Consider the following 18,872-nt stretch of genomic DNA (forward strand, 5'->3'; position numbering starts at 1 on the left):
AGAAACACCAAGACCAAGATTCGTGCAGATGAACTCAGTTCTCTGTTCATATTTTCAAGATTGATGAAATTTCGAAAATTAGTACTGAGAAAGAATGATTTCAAGATACCAATAAAATAGTTTTCAAGATTAATGTTTTTCTGGTAGACTCAAGATTAAGGGGGTGGCTGGCCATGGGTTTTGGATGTGGTATAGCAATCATGAGTATTTTTTGGTAATAAATAAAGAAAACATTTTATCAATAAAAGAAAAGAGTACATGAAATAAGGTGATGAGGTATCACCAATACAAGAACAACTCCAATACAAGATAAACAAACAAAAACATCTCAAAGATACATGTAACAACATTAGCTCCTTAATTCTAATTCAAATAAAGGCCAAAGCCCATTTCCAAGATCTTCCTTAGAAACTTCTTCAAATTCTGGAAATGTTGAGAGCCAAAATATAAGAGTGGAACAAAGATCAGTTTGGGAGAATAGAGGAGCATAAGTCCAATTTACTTTCAAGCATTGAGACTTTGGATGAGAAGGAAGCCCAAAGAACAATGAATGAACATGAGAGGGAGTCAAGATGGAAACTGAAAAAGGAATTGGAATAAGTGCTCTATAGAGAGGAAATTTCTTGAAGGCAAAAGTCAAGGCATAGGTGGACCAAGGAAGGTGATGGGAATACCAAATGTTTTCATGCATTGGCCAATGGGAGATGGAGAAAGAACTCTGTGACCAAATTAGAAATTGGTGGAGAAATTTTCTCCTCTCAAGAAGGGATAGCAAGGATTTTCGTGGATCACTTCAATTCAAGGATGAGAGGACCTCTAAACATTAGAGAGAGGCTGGAAGGCTTAGAGTGGCCAAGGCTAGACAAGAGCATTTTGGGTTGGTTGGAAAGGAGCTTTGAAGAAAAAGAAATCAAACAAGTGGTGTTCTCTATGGATAAATCAAAGGCACAAGGTCCAGATGGTTTCTCCATCGCCTTTTACCAAGATTGTTGGGGAATAATTAAGGAGGATTTGATTGAGGTTTTCAAGGAGTTTGAAGAGAGACATGTGATTAGCCCTGGATTAAATGCCACTTTCTTAGCTCTCGTTCTGAAAAAAACTTTGATTCTAAACACCCAAAAGACTACATGCCCATTAGTTTGGTGACGGGCATCCATAAAATCTTGGCAGAGGTGCTTTCCTTAAGGATCAAAGTGGTCTTATCATCTATCACTAGTCAAGCTCAAGGAGCCTTTATACAAGGTAGGCAGATAATCAATTAAATCCTAATAGCTAATGAGTGTATGGAGGATACGAGGAAATCGGGGGGGGGGGGGGGCGAGGCTTTGCTTGCAAGTTGAACCTCGAGAAGGCATATGATATGGTGGACTGAAGTTTCCTCTTGGAGATACTTAGGACTTGTGGGTTTGGGGAGAGATGGTGCTTGTGGATGATTGGTTGCCTCACTTTGGTTCATTACTCTGTGCTAGTGAATGGAGTGGTAAAGGATTTCTTTCTAGCCTGTAGAGGGTTGATACAGGGTGGTCCTCTTTCCCCTTTTCTTTTTACTTTGGTGGCGGATGTGCTGAGTAGGTTGATATCAAAAGCAGATGGGGAAGGGGTAATATATGGTTGGAAGATTGGAAGGAACAATGTCTTTGTAACTCATCTCCAGTTTGCAAACAGTATTATCATTTTGTGTGAGGGAAGAGAGCCAAAAAGAGTGAGAAATCTTAGGGATCTAATATTACGCTTTGAGAGAGTTTCCAATCTAAAGGTCAATTTTGAAAAGAGTTGCATAGTAGGGGTCAATCTGGTTGACAATGAAGTTGAGTCTATTGCAAACTCTTTGGACTGCTCTATTTCTTCTTGGATCGTGACTTATTTGGTTTACCTTTGGGTGGGAATCCTAGGGAAAGTAGATTTTGGTACCTAGTTGTTGAGAAATATGAAAGAAAGTTGGCAGCTTGGAAAAAGAATTATATCACTATGGGAGGGAGGGTAGCTTTGATTAAGACTACGCTTGCCAATTTACCGGTCTATTATCTCTCTGTGTTTAAGATCCTCCATAGGGAGGCTAGGAAATTAGAAAAAATGATGAGAAATTTTCTTTGGGAACCAGGGGAGAAGAAAAATGATCACTTAGTTAGTTGAGAGACAATTTGTCGGAGTAAAGAGGCAGGGGGTCTGGGATTAGGTAATTTGGTCATAAAAAATGAAGCTTTTTATTGGGGAAGTGGCTATGGAGATGGCCTCTAGAAAGAGAAAGTTTGTGGCACAGGGTTGTGCTTAGTATTCATGGCTGTTCTATCTCTGGTTGGGATGTTGGGGTATCTCATCGACTACCCAAACAACACCGTGGAAGGAAATACATGGCATCCTCCCCAATTTCCTTCAATTTGTAAGGTATGACACTTGCTCCAAAAATTTGGTTCTTTTTTTGGGAAGACACTTGGGTGGGTAATCAACCTCTAAAAGACCTATTTCCTTCTCTGTATTCTCTTTCCCTTTATAAAAAGAAGGTTATCTCTGTTTTTCTTCCCCCTCCGGTTTTACCTTTATCCTTGAACTGGGACTTTGGTTTTCGTAGGGGCTTAAGGGAGGAGGAGCTTGCTTGTGTTATTGAACTTCTATCCATTGTAGAGAGTGTTTGTTTGAACCCCTCTTCTCCTGATAAAGGGGTGTAGACTCCTAGCCCAAAAGGTTATTTCACTTGTGCGTCCTTCATTTGAGCCTTTCCCAGTGAAAGAAGTGTGGACAAGCCTGTGCCTCCCAAAATTGTTGCTTTTTGCTGGGAAGTGTACCTTGGTAAGATTAATACTTTGGAGAACTTACAAAAGAAAAAGCCTTTCATTTGTTTATCTCCAAACTAGTATCTATTGCGCAATTCTCATAGTGGGGACTGTTACCACTTATTGGTTTCTTGTTCCTTTACTGCAGCTCTTTGGGACTGGATGTTTGTTTTGTTTGGATGTAGGTGGAATCAACTAGTAGAGGTAAAATCATTATTCTCACCAACTACCTTTGCTTGCCCAACAAAAAGAGAGAGGAGCATGTGGAGATGTTTCAGAGCAGCCACCCTATGGACAATTTGGGAAGAAAGAAACGCTAGAATTTTCCAAGATAAAGAGAGGTTCTTTACAAAAGTGAAGAATGTATCTTAACCAGGGCTATCCATTGGCTGAAATCCTTGGCTTCTTTAAGCTCTTTTTCATTTGATGACATTTGGAGGAATTGGGCCATAGTTGCACATACTTCAGTTAGAAAAACCAAAGCCACTACAATTTGGGAAGTCCTCCAGAAGGATTTTTTAAACTGAATTTTGACGGAAGCAGTCAGGGTAACCCAAGACCATTTGGCATTGGAAGAGTATTGAGGAATGAGAATGGCAACATCATATCCTTATTCTCAGGCCTGATAGGGATATGGGACTTTACAAGAGCTGAGATATTGGCTGCAGTACAAGGAATTCAGATTGCTAATCAACTAGGAGTGGAGAACCTATTAATTGAAGGGGATTCTAAGGTGATTATGGGCTGGTGGTCAAATCCAGACTCAGTTGTTTGGAGTTCTAGGGATCTCATAAAAAAAGTTAAATGCTTAACAAGGCACATAACATGTAGTTATTAGTGGGTGGGTAGGGAGGCAAATGCCTTGGCTGATTATCTTGCTAAACAGGGGTCTACTAGGGGAGGTTGCATCTCATGCCTCTCCAAGGGATTCTTGTAAAAGCTTATTTCTCTTGATTAATTGTTAGACAGTCTTGTATGCCCTTAGCTTCAATCGGATTTGATGTACTTTTGTTATTTAGTGGAAATAAATTAAAATGCATGTTTGATTCATGTTGTTTGGTATAATTCTGTGTAAGACCCTAAAACTGGACACATGTAGAAACTTGTGTTAGTTTTAAATGTTCACAGCCATTGGATAAGTCTGGGGAGATTTATCCTGCCAAGGCTGATACTGGTGTGCCACCAAGTGTTGGGATGGCTTGTTTCGGCCATCAGGGTAAGACCCAAGGCACATGCAGTATGCGATTGCTTGAACCCTTGAACCGGACCAGATTTCCAGTATTGCCCTAGACCTTAGAGACAGATGGGCAAAACTGGAAAGTTACACCTGACCCCTAGACTCGATTATGACACATCACTAGGTGTCGGATCAGGCTGTCTTTGATGTGTCAATCGGTGAGATCCTTAGTGGGGGTCAAAACCTGGACATGTTGGGGCAGCCAGAGAATTCATCTGAGAGAGTGGTCATAGTGACAGGATCAGCCCCTTTGTCGGACAATGGTAATGATCGGGAATGCACTCTCTCTGATGGAAACTAAACTACCGGCAGTTGATTTCAATCGTTGGAATTTTGTTTTGCAAAATAAGATAATATATATATATATATATATATATATATATATATATATATGTACGGTTTCAAAAGATTTGCAAAAGGTTTTAATTCCCGGGATCCATGTGAGTAGAGAGTGCGGCACTGTTCCTTGCAGCCGAGAGAGAGGTCTTCTCTTGTCGGGCAGTGCTTGATCATTAAGGGCTGAGAGGTTAAGTGTAAGACCATTTAGGATAATACCTGATGGGCTAATCTTGCACCTGCCCACAATCCCTGGGTTTTTATAAGATGGCTTGGCCCAGGGACACTTAATGTAAGTGTTGGGCCCATAGGGTCCATGTGATGGGCTCAAGGGGGTCACTGAGTCTTTTAGTGAATTTGGCTGGGCCTTGTAATAAAGGCTGGGCCGAACCCATGTGGCTGGTGTGTAGATCAATGCTTGGGTCCCATGCCATACAAAGAAGCCCAACTGGGCAGCAGGTTGGAAACTAGTTAAACATTGAACACTTAATGGGCCAAAAGCCCATTTCGAACTGGGCTGATATGGTCAACAGTTCATGGGGCGAATCTGAGATTAGTGTTAGTAAAAGGATTGGGTCTTTGACCTTATCCACTCTAAGAGACCAAATTCAAATTGGATTTGAATCTGGTAACCTCCTGATAAGATCAGGAGTTAACTAACTTAATCTGCAGATAGGATTAAGATTAACCTCTATCCAAATACTGATTTGGATTGGGATAACTCCCAAAATATTGGGAGGTTTCTTAATCAAGAAGAAAGAGGAGAAAACCCTAGCAGAAATATCAGATTTTGAACTAGGGGGTTTGAGTAAGCAAGAAACACATCCTGCAATCTGAGATTTGATCTCACACAGACTCCAAAGAGAAGAGACAATTCTGTCCTCTTCGTCCCTGGATTTCTCCTCTTTCTGCCGCCGCCACTACCTGTTGGAAGATTGGATCTTTGCAGCAACAGGAAGTCAAGAAAGCAGTTCTTGACAATAGTCTTGCAAGAAAGACACTAGGATTTCGGTGTTCAAGTTTTCCAGAGGGTTCTTGTGAAGAATCCAGTGTGTAGGACGCACCCTGCTGGTTCCGTTCTATCCACAGCTGTGTCATCTTCAGCAGGAGCGGATCTTGGTTACTTCTTTGGGCGTGAATACCAACTTTCCTGTTTCCTTTTGGTTCAGATCTGGTTTGTTTATGGTTCAAGTAGGATCCTTGAATAATGTATTCTAAATTTAGGGAATATGATTTCCAGTTGGAAGAAGATAGGAAATTTGTGCATTCAGCCATGGTGTGCGCAAGAGCCACTAACGAATTAACATGGGCCAAGTGCTTATGGCCCATGGTCGCAGCACATCATACATCCAAACATCACATGTAAAGGAAGAATTGATCCAATCAATTAACTGCTGTAAAGCCCATCGAATGACCCATTTAAAACTTAAAGCATTAACAATTAATGTTACTAGGTGTATGGGCTGAATTGCAGTTAGCAGTTCGACCCATACAGTTTTTCTCACAACAATGGGTTTTTGCAGTTTTAACCCTTTAAAACTGGGCTTTACAGGTGGGCCAAATTAATCCCTGTAATTGAACATCAGATTTGGAATAATCAGTGTGAGAAAAATGGACTGAAAAACAGCCCCCTTCGAATCTGCGCAGACTATCTGCGCCAAATCTGCACTGCGATCTCCAGGTTCGAACAGTCCATTAAATCAAAAATAAATAAAGAACAATTCTAAATAAATTTTTGGATTTAACAAAATTAATTTCAGATCAAACGCCCTTAACAAGAAACCATTTCTTGAAAAAAAAGGAAAGCAATCTGCGCAGATCTTGGCAGAACATTTTCTGTTCATCTGCGCAGGGTCAGATATGATTTTCTTTTGGTTCAAGATTCGAACCTGTGGCTCTGATACCACTGAAAAAATGATAGGATCCATCTAATGGACGCCAAGAAAGGTGCGGAATGGGGGGCGAATTTCAAAAAATTGCCATGGTGTTCGTTAAGGTCATTGGATGACCCCTCTCCACTTGGTGGGCCCCACAACCCTAAAAAGGAATGCGTACGGAACCCTTAGCCGATTGAGGCCCACCAGAAATCTAGCTTTATGAAAGTCAGTGGGAGCCACTTTGGTTTGACCTAAATTAGAACTAGGGCGTAATTTTGTTCCCTCCAAGCAAATATGAGTGCGTGTGATAGGGAGATCCATTTGATGGACTCTCTAAAGGCCTTCCGTCATTAGCACAATGATGGGTCCATCAGTAATGAGGAAACACACCATAAAATTGGGCTATCCATTTGCTGTTGGATCTGTTAGAGTGTTTCATTAGATGATAGGGGCGTCATAAACCGATGTGGGAGGGGCTTCACCAGAAAATGGGAACTCTCTCACGGTACCTTGGTGTAACCTGAATATGATGGGTGTGCACTCATTGGACAGAAAGGTTTACCTGAAAACGGCTCTGAACCTTGTTTGTCAGAGGCCAAAGGGAAACTCATCTGATGAGTGGATATGATCCGTCACAGAAAGGTGGTGGGGTTATGCAGCTGAAACAGTTGGCTTTACGCACCCTATGTGATTTCCCACATTTCCAGAGACATTCCGTCGTTTCCGTCACTGAGAAGGGAGGGAAAATCTCAGAGATGAATAAATGGGAATGGAACATAGATTAAAAGCCATATCTATGTAGGTAACATGAATCAAACTAAGGTTGTGGACTAACGTTTTTGTTGTTTTATCAGAAAATGGCAAACGGTCAATTTGCAAAGCTTCTAGATGATAACAAGCTTAAGGGCCCAAACTATGCCGACTGGTACAAAAATCTTATGCTGGTCCTAACTTCTGAAAAGTTAGATAAGGTGGTGAAAAATCTTGCCCCGGAACGTCCGGGTGATAGGGCTTCTGAGGCCCGTAGGAGGGACTACCAAGATTGGGAGGATAAGAACTCCCTAGCCCGCTGCTTTGTCATTGCCTCATTAGACAACTCAATACAGAGGCAGTTCGATCAGATCGAACTAGCCAAGGACATATTGGACAGTCTAAGAACAATGTATGGAGAGCAGAACCGTTCTATTCGACTGAAGGTCCTGGAATTGTTCATGACCGCGCAGATGTCCAAGGGGCAAAAAGTTCATGACCATTGTCTTCGGATGATGGGATACATTAACGAACTTGAAGCTCTTGGATCCGGGCTAGATCTTGGCACGCAAGTGGATGCCATCCTGAATTCTCTGCCCTCTTCCTTCAATGCGTTCACTATGAACTACAATATGAATAAGCTGAATGTCAGCGTCCAGGAACTCAGCAATATGTTGCAGAGGGCCGAGGATCTTTTAAAGAAGGATGAGCCTGTGGTTATGTTTGCTGAAGCTAACAGATCGGGCAAGAAAAAGAGAAAGACAAAGAAGCCCCAGAAGAAAGCTGCCAAACCTAAGAAGTAGAAGAAGAACAAGGCATCGGATGTCTGTCACTTCTGCAAACAGACCGGCCACTGGAAGAGGAACAGTCCTGCCTACCTGGAATCTAAGAAAGGTAACATCGAAACTTGTGTCATAGAAACTAATATGTTAGTTACTTCTGTGTCCTGGTGTGTTGACTCCGGGGCTTCAACTCATGCGTGTAACTCACTGCAGGGGTTCAAAGTTAGCAGAAGATTGAGTGATGGCGAGGTGACACTATTCTTGGGAACGACTGCAAGTGTTGCAGCTACGGCGATAGGAACCGTAGAATTAGTTTTTAGAGAAAGAGTCCTTGTACTTAAAGATTGTCTTTATGTACAGAACTTGAGAAGAAATTTAATTTCTGTTTCTAAACTGTGTGCTGATGGATACACTGTTCATTTTAGTAATATGATTACTGTTAAACGGAATAACAAATTCATTGCATGCGGGGAACTGGAGAATGGTCTCTATGTTCTACATCCTTCTCTAGAAACTAACTTAACCGAAAATACGTCGGTCGAAAATCCTAAGAAAAGGAATCGTGATACAATTAATCCCACGTGCCTCTGGCATTACCGACTTGGCCATATCGGTATTGACCGAATCACAAGACTGGTAAAGGATGGTCCTTTGGATTTTCTAACCGTAGAAAATCTTCCCACTTGTGAGCCTTGCCTTCAAGGTAAGATGACTAAGCGGCCATTTGACGGTAAGCCTGAAAGATCTGGAGGCACACTTGACCTAATACATACTGATGTATGTGGTCCCCTGAGTGTTAGGACACGGAATCAACACGTGTACTTCATCACCTTTATAGATGATTTTTCACGATATGGTTACGTGTACCTAATGAGACACAAATCTGAATCATTTGAAAAGTTCAGAGAGTTCAAACAGGAAGTCGAGAAACAGCTAGGGAGAGAAGTTAAGGCCCTTCGATCGGATCGAGGTGGCGAGTATCTCTCTGACGAATTCAGGGACTACTTAAAGGACAATGGGATAGTGTCACAACTAGCTCCTCCTGCTACACCACAACTCAACGGTGTTTCAGAGAGGGGGAATAGGACCTTGTTGGACATGGTCCGGTCGCTTCTCGTACGCTTAGAATTACCCACATCCTTTTGGGGATATGCATTAGAGACTGCTATCTACGTGCTGAATCGGGTTCCAACCAAATCAGTTCCGAAAACTCTATATGAACTATGGACCGGAAGGAAGCGAAGTGTAAGACACTTGAAGATTTGGGGTTGTCCTGCACACGTTAGAAGAACAAGTGCGGACAAGTTGGAATCCAAAACCAACCGTTGCCTATTTATAGGCTACCCAAAGGATTCAGTGGGTTATCTATTCTATGACCCAAGTGAGCAGAAAGTGTTCTGCAGTCGAAACGCCCAATTCTTAGAATCTGAATACATCATGGACACTCACCGTCAGGAAATAGTTCTTGATGAGGAGAGCTCACGAGTAGTGGGAGATGTCCCACAAGTTCTAGGTAATGACCAACCTAGAAGGTCCACCCGGGTATCCAAACCACCAGTCCGATATGGTTATGACCAGGATACCTACCTGGTGGAAGCCTTGACTAGTGAAGAGGATCCCGTGACTTACGTGGAAGCTATGTTAGACATAGATTCCCAGAAGTGGGTGGAGGCCATGAGAGCTGAGATAGACTCGATGGAGACCAATGGAGTTTGGACTCTAGTAGATCCGCCCTCCGGGGTAAAAGCAATTGGTTGCAAATGGATCTACAAGAGGAAGAAGGGCCCCGATGGTAGGATTGAGACCTACAAAGCTCGCTTGGTGGCGAAAGGGTATACTCAGAAAGAAGGCATCGATTATGAGGAAACCTTTTCGCCCGTGGCCATGCTTAAATCTATTAGGATCCTGCTAGCTGTAGCAGCATACCATAACTACGAGATTTGGCAAATGGATGTCAAAACCGCATTCCTGAATAGAGATCTTAGTGAAGATATCTACATGCAGCAGCCGCAAGGCTTTATTGTTGCTGGTCAGGAACACATGGTATGTAAACTCAACAGATCCATATATGGACTTAAGCAGGCTTCTAGGAGTTGGAACATCCGTTTTGATTCTGCCGTCAAAACGTTTGATTTTGAGCAGAATCCGGATGAGCCCTGTGTTTACAGGAAGTCCAGTGGGGATAAGATTACTTTTTTTAGTATTGTACGTGGACGATATCCTACTCATTGGGAATGATGTAGGAATGTTGACTTCGGTTAAGGTATGGATGTCACAGCAGTTCTCCATGAAAGATCTTGGAGAAGCTTCATACATACTGGGTCTTCGACTCTATAGAGATAGATCGAAGCGGATAATTGGATTATCCTAGGCTGCTTACATTGACAAAATTGTCAAAAGGTACAGCATGGAAAACTCCAAGAAAGGAAATGTTCCTTTCAGACATGGAGTAACTCTCTCCAAGAAGATGTCTCCCAAGACTTCTGAGGAGATTGAGGGCATGAGAGACGTTCCCTATGCCTCAGCCGTAGGGAGCATCATGTATGCCATGCTGTGCACTCGCCTGGACATAGCTTAGGCGGTGAGTGTGGTAAGCAGATTCCAGGCTAACCCAGGGCAGGAGCATTGGACTGCTGTGAAGAACATACTTAAATACCTTCGAAGGACAAAAGAGTTTTGTCTGGTATTCGATGGTAGTTCACTACAAGTTCTGGGGTATACAGATGCCGATTTCCAGTCGGATCCAGATGATAGAAAGTCTACGTCTGGATAAGTTTTTACAATAGGATCGTGTATTGTTTCTTGAATGTCAGCAAATAGAGGTCCTGAGTAGCAAATTAATAGTCTACAACCCAAGCCGAGCACATTGTCGTAAGTGAGGCCTTATGAATGAAGGTGCTCATTCCTGAATTTGGAATTCAGTACATCACCCATTCCACTGTTGTATGACAACACTGGACCTACGGGAGGATGATATTAAGAGGTAGCATCAGCGGACAATGTGGTAGACCCATTGACTAAGCCACTGACACAGAAGGTGTTTGAGAAACACGTGGAAAGTATGGGACTCCGACTTGTACCAGATTGGACCTAAGTGCAAGTGGGAGCTGTTAAACAGTCTTGTATGCCCTTAGCTTCAATCGGATTTGATGTACTTTTGTTATTTAGTGGAAATAAATTAAAATGCATGTTTGATTCATGTGTTAGACAGTTTTTGTATGCCCTTAGCTTCAATCTAATTTGATGTTCTTTTGTTATTTAGTGGAAATAAATAAAGTGCATGTTTGATTCATGTTGTTTGGTTTAATTCTGTGTAAAACCCTAAAACTGGACATTTATAGAGACTCGTGTTAGTTTTAAATGTTCACAGCCGTTGGATAAGTCTGGGGAGATTTATCCTGCCAAGGCTGATACTGGTGTGCCACCAAGTGTTGGGATGGCCTGTCTCAGTCACCAGGGTAAGACCCGAGGCACATGCAGTATGGGATTACTTGAGTCCTTGAATCGGACAAGATTTCCAGTCTTGCCCTGGACCTTGGAGATAGATGGGCAAAACTGGAAAGTTACACCTGACCCATAGACTCGATTATGACACTTCACTAGGTGTTGGATCAGGCTGCCTTTGATATGCCAATCAGTGAGATCCTTAGTGGGGATCAAAACCTGGGTATGTTGGGGCAGTTTGAGAATTCATCTGAGTGGGTGATCATAGTGACAGAATCAGCCACTTTGTCGGACAAAGGGTAATGATCGGGAATGCACTCTCTCTGATGGAAACCAAACTGTCGGCAGTTGATTTCAATCGTTGGAATTTTGTTTTGCAAAATTAATATATTTATATATATATGTACGGTTTCAAATTGTTTGCAAATGGTTTTAATTCCCGGGATCCATGTGAGAGGAGAGTGCGACACTGTTCCTTGCAGCCGAGGGAGAGGTCATCTCTTGTCGGGCAGTGCTTGATCATTAAGGGCTGAGTGGTTAAGTGTAAGACCATTGAGGATAATACCTGATGTGTTAATCTTGCACCTGCCCACAGTCCCTGGGTTTTTATAAGATGGCTTGGCCCAGGGACCACTTAATGTAAGTGTTGGGCCCATAGGGTCCATATGATGGACTCAAGGGGTTCATTGAGTTTTTCAGTGAATTCGACTGGGCCTTGTATTAAAGGCTGGGCCGAACCCATGTGGCTGGTGTGTAGATCAATGCTTGGGTCCCACGCCATACAAAGAAGCCCAACTGGGCAGCAGATTGGAAAGTAATTAGACACTGAACACTTAATGGGCCAGAAGCCCATTTCGAGGTAGGCTGATATGATCACCATCCTTGGGGCGAATCTGAGATTAATGTTAGTAAAAGGATTGGGCCTTTAGCCTTATCCACTCTTGGAGACCAAATTCAAATTAGATTTGAATCTGGTAACCTCCTGATAAGATCAGGAGTAAGCTAACTTTATCTGCAGATAGGATTAAGATTATCCCTTATCCAAATACTGATCTGGATTGGGATAACTCCTAATTAGGAGGTTTCTTAATCAAGAAGAAAGGAGGAGAAACCCTAACCAAAAAGGAGAGAAATACAACAGATTTCGAATCAAGAGAAATCGCAAGAAAGGTTCCTGCGAATTGAGATCAGATCTCATACTCCAGAAAAAGAAAGAAGCAGTTCAGCTTTTTCGCTTTTGGAGTTCTCCTGCCGCCGCCATCTGTTTTTGCAAGATTAGATCTTTGCAGAAAAGAAAGTCAAGAAATCTGTTCTTGACATCAGTCTTGCAAGAAAGACTGAAATAGATTCAGTGTTTAGTACTTCCAGAGGATTCTTGTGAAGGATCCAGTGTGTAGGACGCACCCTGCTGGTTCTGTTCCATCCACAGTTGTGTCATCTTCAGCAGGAACGGATCTTGGAGCATTCTTTGGGCGTGAACACCAACTTTGGGAGATAGTGCTTCTCCGGATCAGGTATATTCCTCCCATTTGTCTTTTGGTACAGATCTGGTTTGATTATGGTTCAAGTAGGATCCTTGAATATTGTATTCTAAATTTAGGGAATATGATTCCTAGTTGGGAGAAGGTAGGAAATTTTTGAAATTCGCCCACCCATTCCGCAACCTTTATGGCGTCCATTAGATGGATCCTACATTCTTTCATCATGTTGTTTGGTATAATTCTGTGTAAGACCCTAAAACTGGACACTTGTAGAAACTTGTGTTAGTTTTTAATGTTCACAGCCATTGGATAAGTCTGGGGAGATTTATCCTGCCAAGGCTGATACCGGTGTGCCACCAAGTGTTGGGATGGCTTGTTTCGGCCATCAGGGTAAGACCCAAGGCACATGCAGTATGGGATTGCTTGAACCTTTGAACCGGACCAGATTTCCAATATTGCCCTAGACCTTGGAGACAGATGGGCAAAACTGGAAAGTTACACATGACCCCTAGACTCGATTATGACACATCACTAGGTGTCGGATCGGGCTGTCTTTGATGTGTCAATCAGTGAGATCCTTAGTGGGGGTCAAAACCTGGACATGTTGGGGCAGTCAAAGAATTCATCTGAGAGAGTGGTCATAGTGACAGGATCAGCCCCTTTGTCGGACAATGGTAATGATCGGGAATGCACTCTCTCTGATGGAAACCAAACTACCGGCAGTTGATTTCAATCGTTGGAATTTTGTTTTGCAAAATAAGAGATATATATATATATATATATATATATATATATATATATATATATATGTACGGTTTCAAAAGATTTGCAAAAGGTTTTAATTCCCGGGATCCATGTGAGTAGAGAGTGCGGCACTGTTCCTTGCAGCCGAGAGAGAGGTCTTCTCTTGTCGGGCAGTGCTTGATCATTAAGGGCTGAGAGGTTAAGTGTAAGACCATTTAGGATAATACCTGATGGGCTAATCTTGCACCTGCCCACAATCCCTGGGTTTTTATAAGATGGCTTGGCCCAGGGACACTTAATGTAAGTGTTGGGCCCATAGGGTCCATGTGATGGGCTCAAGGGGGTCACTGAGTCTTTTAGTGAATTTGGCTGGGCCTTGTAATAAAGGCTGGACCGAACCCATGTGGCTGGTGTGTAGATCAATGCTTGGGTCCCACGCCATACAAAGAAGCCCAATTGGGTAGCAGGTTGGAAACTAGTTAAACACTGAACACTTAATGGGCCAAAAGCCCATTTCGAACTGGGCTGATATGGTCAACAGTTCATGGGGCGAATCTGAGATTAGTGTTAGTAAAAGGATTGGGTCTTTGACCTTATCCACTCTAAGAGACCAAATTCAAATTAGATTTGAATCTGGTAACCTCCTGATAAGATCAGGAGTTAACTAACTTAATCTGCAGATAGGATTAAGATTAACCTCTATCCAAATACTGATTTAGATTGGGATAACTCCCAAAATATTGGGAGGTTTCTTAATCAAGAAGAAAGAGGAGAAAACCCTAGCAGAAATATCAGATTTTGAACTAGGGGGTTTGAGTAAGCAAGAAACACATCCTGCAATCTGAGATTTGATCTCACACAGACTCCAGAGAGAAGAGACAATTCTGTCCTCTTCGTCCCTGGATTTCTCCTCTTTCTGCCGCCGCCACTACCTGTTGGAAGATTGGATCTTTGCAGCAACAGGAAGTCAAGAAAGCAGTTCTTGACAATAGTCTTGCAAGAAAGACACTAGGATTCGGTGTTCAAGTTTTCCAGAGGGTTCTTGTGAAGAATCCAGTGTGTCGGACGCACCCTGCTGGTTCCGTTCCATCCACAACTGTGTCATCTTCAGCAGGAGCGGATCTTGGTTACTTCTTTGTGCGTGAACACCAATTTTGGGAGATATTATTTCTCCGGATCAGGTATAATCCTTCCTGTTTCCTTTTGGTTCAGATCTGGTTTGTTTATGGTTAAAGTAGGATCCTTGAATAATGTATTCTAAATTTAGGGAATATGATTCCCAGTTGGAAGAAGGTAGGAAATTTTTTTGAAATTCGCCCCCCATTCCGCACCTTTCTTGGCGTCCATTAGATGGATCCTACCATTCTTTCATGTAGTTATCAGTGGGTGGGTAGGGAGTCAAATGCCTTGGCTGATTATCTTGCTAAACAGGGGTCTATTAGGGACCAGTTATTTTGGGCAGCATTGTAATTTTATTTCTGATCTCTTGTAATGTTTAGAGGAGGTTGCATCTCATGCCTCTCCAAGGGATTCTTGTAAAATATTATTTCTCTTGATTAATGAAATCATTTTCAATTATAAAAAAAAAAGATTCTCCTGTTCCTCTCGTTCCTCTCAATGTACGGCATTGAGCAAAGATCTCTCTCGGATTCCTTGGTTCCAAGAGATCAGTTTTAAAGGGACCAAAGAAGAATCCCCAAAATCTATTTCGAGCATCAACAACCAAAACATAGATGCATCACATTTTACTTAGCAGCTTTACATAAATAACATCTTCCTACCTTCGTAACCCCCTACTTTGAATATGGTCCAGATTGAGATTGCTGTCCAATGCTACAAGCCAAGCAAAATCTTCCACCCTAGGTGGGATAGGTTTTCTGCATACCCATTTCACTTCCAATTTCTCCACTTTATTCTTTGCAAGACCATTGTAACAAGATTTAACAGAGAAAATTCAATTTTGTGATTCCTTCCACAATCTTAAATCTCTTCTTTCAAGTTACAACTTGCAGCTTAGATAACAAACCCACACATTTCTCAACCTCCTAATTGAATATAGGTCTCGTAAACCACAAAACTTTTCCTTGGGTCATTTTAAAAATCTCCACAATAGACACATCCTTCCTACTTAAGTTGTATATCTGCGAGCACAAATCACAAAATTTGCCAATTCCCACCCAATCATCTTCCCAAAACTTAATAGTTAAGCTCTCCGTGTAGGGATCATATGGATTTGATATGGGTCATAAATCATGGGTTTTAGTTTGTGTATGGCTAAAAATGGATTTGGCTAATCTTTTTCAAAATTTCCATACAGCTGTGTAGAAGACCAAAAGAAAAATGAAAGATGTAGGGGAGCTAGGAAGAGAAGAACCAAGGGGCTGTGTTATTCAGGTGGTGGGTGTTTTAACAGAGTGATAATGGAAAACGAATGGATAGTTGAAAGGGAAGCTTTTCTTTGCAAGTGGTCGGTTTGATAATACTGTTGATGGTGATTGGGTGAGAGTGTAGTATTCCCTTGCATGTCTGGTGCTTGATAATACTGTTGATGCTTTGGTTTGATAACACTGTTCTGTTTATGTTGTGTATTTTTCCCTGCCAGGCAGATTGCTCATGGTACCAAAGACTTACCTCTCCATTTAATCATGTCATCAAATTCTGAAACTAACAGAAAAGGTTTTAACTCCTTTCAGGCAAAGCAAAGTAGCTACCAACGCACTCTGACTGTTTTGGCTAGAATCCAGAGTTGCTTGTGCAGGACTGGAGTGATTTCCAGAGGTAAGGTTGTATAAGTTTAACTTGCATAAATATGACATTATCCTTATTGTCATTCTATACATGGAGTATATTTGAAGCATTTTATGCAACTGTAGTCATTCCACTAGAGATAATTATCCTTATGAATCAGTTTTATCTTTCTGATGTGGGATGGCTACAGAGGAAACACATAGCATTCCTGACTTCTGGCATGTTTGCATTAAGTGGTTGCTCTTAGCTTCAATCCCATATTTCCATTCTTGTCAACTTACAATCACACAAAGCTATCATCCCTACTGTTTGGCTTCTGTCCTATTTGTAAGACATTGATTTTGAGCTTAGGTTATATTTCTTATAAAATCTCAAGAGTTTCCATTTAGGGGTTAGACAGGCATAGATGCCCAAAATTTACTTCCAGGAGATACCTCTAGAGCTAAAATATCATTTGTAGAGTTAAGCTGCCCTATATAGGGTTGTTAGAGGTCCATAGGGAAATTTGAAAAACAAATGAACTAGATAAAAAGATTCCTTCTGCTTTTATGATGGTGAATGATGCTTTTAACCCTCGTAGGTCTACATTGATGGTTTATCCGTTTTTCTTGCATCTCTAACTTGGTATGGGATATTCTGTTGTTAGTATCATTATGCCTAGGGATAGTTACCAATTATCCTTCTTGTGTCTTCACGTATGCTTTATCTCAATTTTTTTTTTGGGTCTATTCTGCTGTGAAGTACTTTTCTTTTTCTCACAGAATCCCTTAAAGTCATGCTGGTCTGTGGTTCTGACCTACTCGAATCTTTTTGCATTCCTGGAGTTTGGATCAGTGAGCAGGTATATTTGCTGGCACAGCATGACCCATTCCTTCTACCACTAATTTTTAGAGAAAAGGAAAGAATGATCTTGGATTCTCTTATGGATGTTCCATGTTTTGTGTACTTTGGTGATTCATTGAGATCCTGGTTCCCCGCATGCAGGTTCTGTTTGTTTGTTTTGTGTACATGGATGTTCCATGTTTGTTTGTTTGTGTACTTTATTTTCTATTAAAAGTACCAAGTAGATTATGGCCTGTCTTATACTTTTCTTACTTGGGTTGGCTAAGAAACCATTGCAAGTGAAGTCAATTCATTTTTCAGGTCAGGACCATCTGCAGAGATTATGGTGTTGTATGCATACGAAGGGAAGGAAAGGACATTGAGAAGATCATCTCTGAGGATGAAATATTGAATGAAAACAAGGTAATAGAAACCTTTGGATGCACCCCATAAACAAATGAACTTTCCATAATTTTTAGGCTGCATGGTGAAGGTGGCAAATCAGCGCATGGATATACAGAGCAGTTTTGTTCATAGAATTTCATACTGCTCAAGAATATATGTCCTTGATCAGTCACTTTGATTGAACAATAGAATAAAACTTTTAATTGATTGGGTGAACTCAAATTATTTTGACTTAGGAATTTTTTCACTGTCAATTTAGTTCTGGAGCTTATCTTTGACCAATCTATTGGGTTTGTCTTGGATGAGAAATTAGACCATCAATGGGTGGACTTTTTCTTTTCTTTTTATATTTTTTGGTAAAATATGGGTTGGCTTATGCCATAGGAAGGACGATTCTTAAGTTGGTCTCTTTTGCTCTTTCAGGCCAACATTAAAATTGTAGATGAGCATGTACCTAATCAAATCAGTTCAACAAGACTAAGGTAACGCATTTTTATGGTATACTGGGAAGAATACATTCCAAATAGTGGGATATTTACCTTTTCTGTTTATTCATTTCAGGGAATGCATATCGAAAGGACTTTCAGTGAAATACCTTACTGCAGATGAAGTGATTGATTATATCAGGCAACAAAATCTGTACTCAAAGTCAAGCGAAGAATGATGGTTTAGGCCCATCAGAGCTGTTCTGTGGAGTGTGGAATAGCTTCTCGAGCTTAATATGTATAGACAAACTCATTTTTGCAATTGAGCACACTATCAAGGGTGTCATAAATGTTGGTAAGATCTCTTTGCAAGCAAGTAAAATGTACATCTATATACATGTCTGCACATGTTATGTGTATAAATACATGCATCAATGATTTAAGTGCCCATAGTTTAACAATGAGTATGGCATTAAACAGAATAGAATGGTGAAACAGGATTCATGTAGCTGGATGACCCCATAGAAGTGGGATAATGCTTGGATGATGATGATGCATACATCCATGAAAAAGTGCATCTATCTTCAGTGTGGCCAGTAGGTTGCTTTTGCAACTTCTTGCTGGGATGAATTAGATTTAAATGGTGCTGTTTGCATTTCAAATTGTGGATTGATGAACATGCATTAGGATTTAAATGGTGCTGATATTTCTCTGCATTGAGACAATGGCAAAGAATTCTTATCGTGTTCTTGTAAGGAAAAATTAGAAACAGCTTTTATTTTCTGCTAATCTGCTTCCTGAATTCCAATAAAAGCAGCGGCTTATTACTAAAACACCCTTCTCCAACCTTATGCAAACGGCTGAACTGGGAAGACATCGGAAAAATTTGTGACCAATCAACTGGTATCGTAAATGTGTTAACCAATCAGGTGGAATTTATCAAAATTCATGGGTGGATTTTGATTGATCAAAACTTTTGTATGATATCTTTTTGGCATTATATATTTTTCTCAAGGTTTTCAAAACCGGACTGGACTGGAAAAACCGGGA

The 18,872-nt window shown here is 41.2% G+C and overlaps 1 protein-coding gene across 3 annotated transcripts in view; it reads left to right on the forward strand.

Moving 5' to 3' along the window:
* NMNAT (nicotinate/nicotinamide mononucleotide adenyltransferase) overlaps window positions 1-18,283 on the forward strand; it is a 52,911-nt gene extending 34,628 nt beyond the window's left edge. For all 3 annotated transcript variants that reach the window (XM_088966720.1, XM_088966721.1, XM_088966722.1), the window contains 5 exons: window positions 16,116-16,200; window positions 16,932-17,011; window positions 17,314-17,415; window positions 17,821-17,879; window positions 17,959-18,283. In XM_088966720.1, coding sequence (XP_088822846.1) covers window positions 16,116-16,200; window positions 16,932-17,011; window positions 17,314-17,415; window positions 17,821-17,879; window positions 17,959-18,061 — 429 coding nt within the window. In that variant the 3' untranslated portion in view covers window positions 18,062-18,283. The remainder of the gene's footprint in view (window positions 1-16,115; window positions 16,201-16,931; window positions 17,012-17,313; window positions 17,416-17,820; window positions 17,880-17,958) is intronic.
* The last annotated feature ends 589 nt before the right edge of the window (window positions 18,284-18,872 follow it).

The sequence above is a fragment of the Nelumbo lutea genome, chromosome 1 (genome assembly GCF_056320005.1).
Source record: "Nelumbo lutea isolate HS-2025 chromosome 1, American lotus-T2T, whole genome shotgun sequence".
Classification (NCBI taxonomy): domain Eukaryota; kingdom Viridiplantae; phylum Streptophyta; class Magnoliopsida; order Proteales; family Nelumbonaceae; genus Nelumbo; species Nelumbo lutea.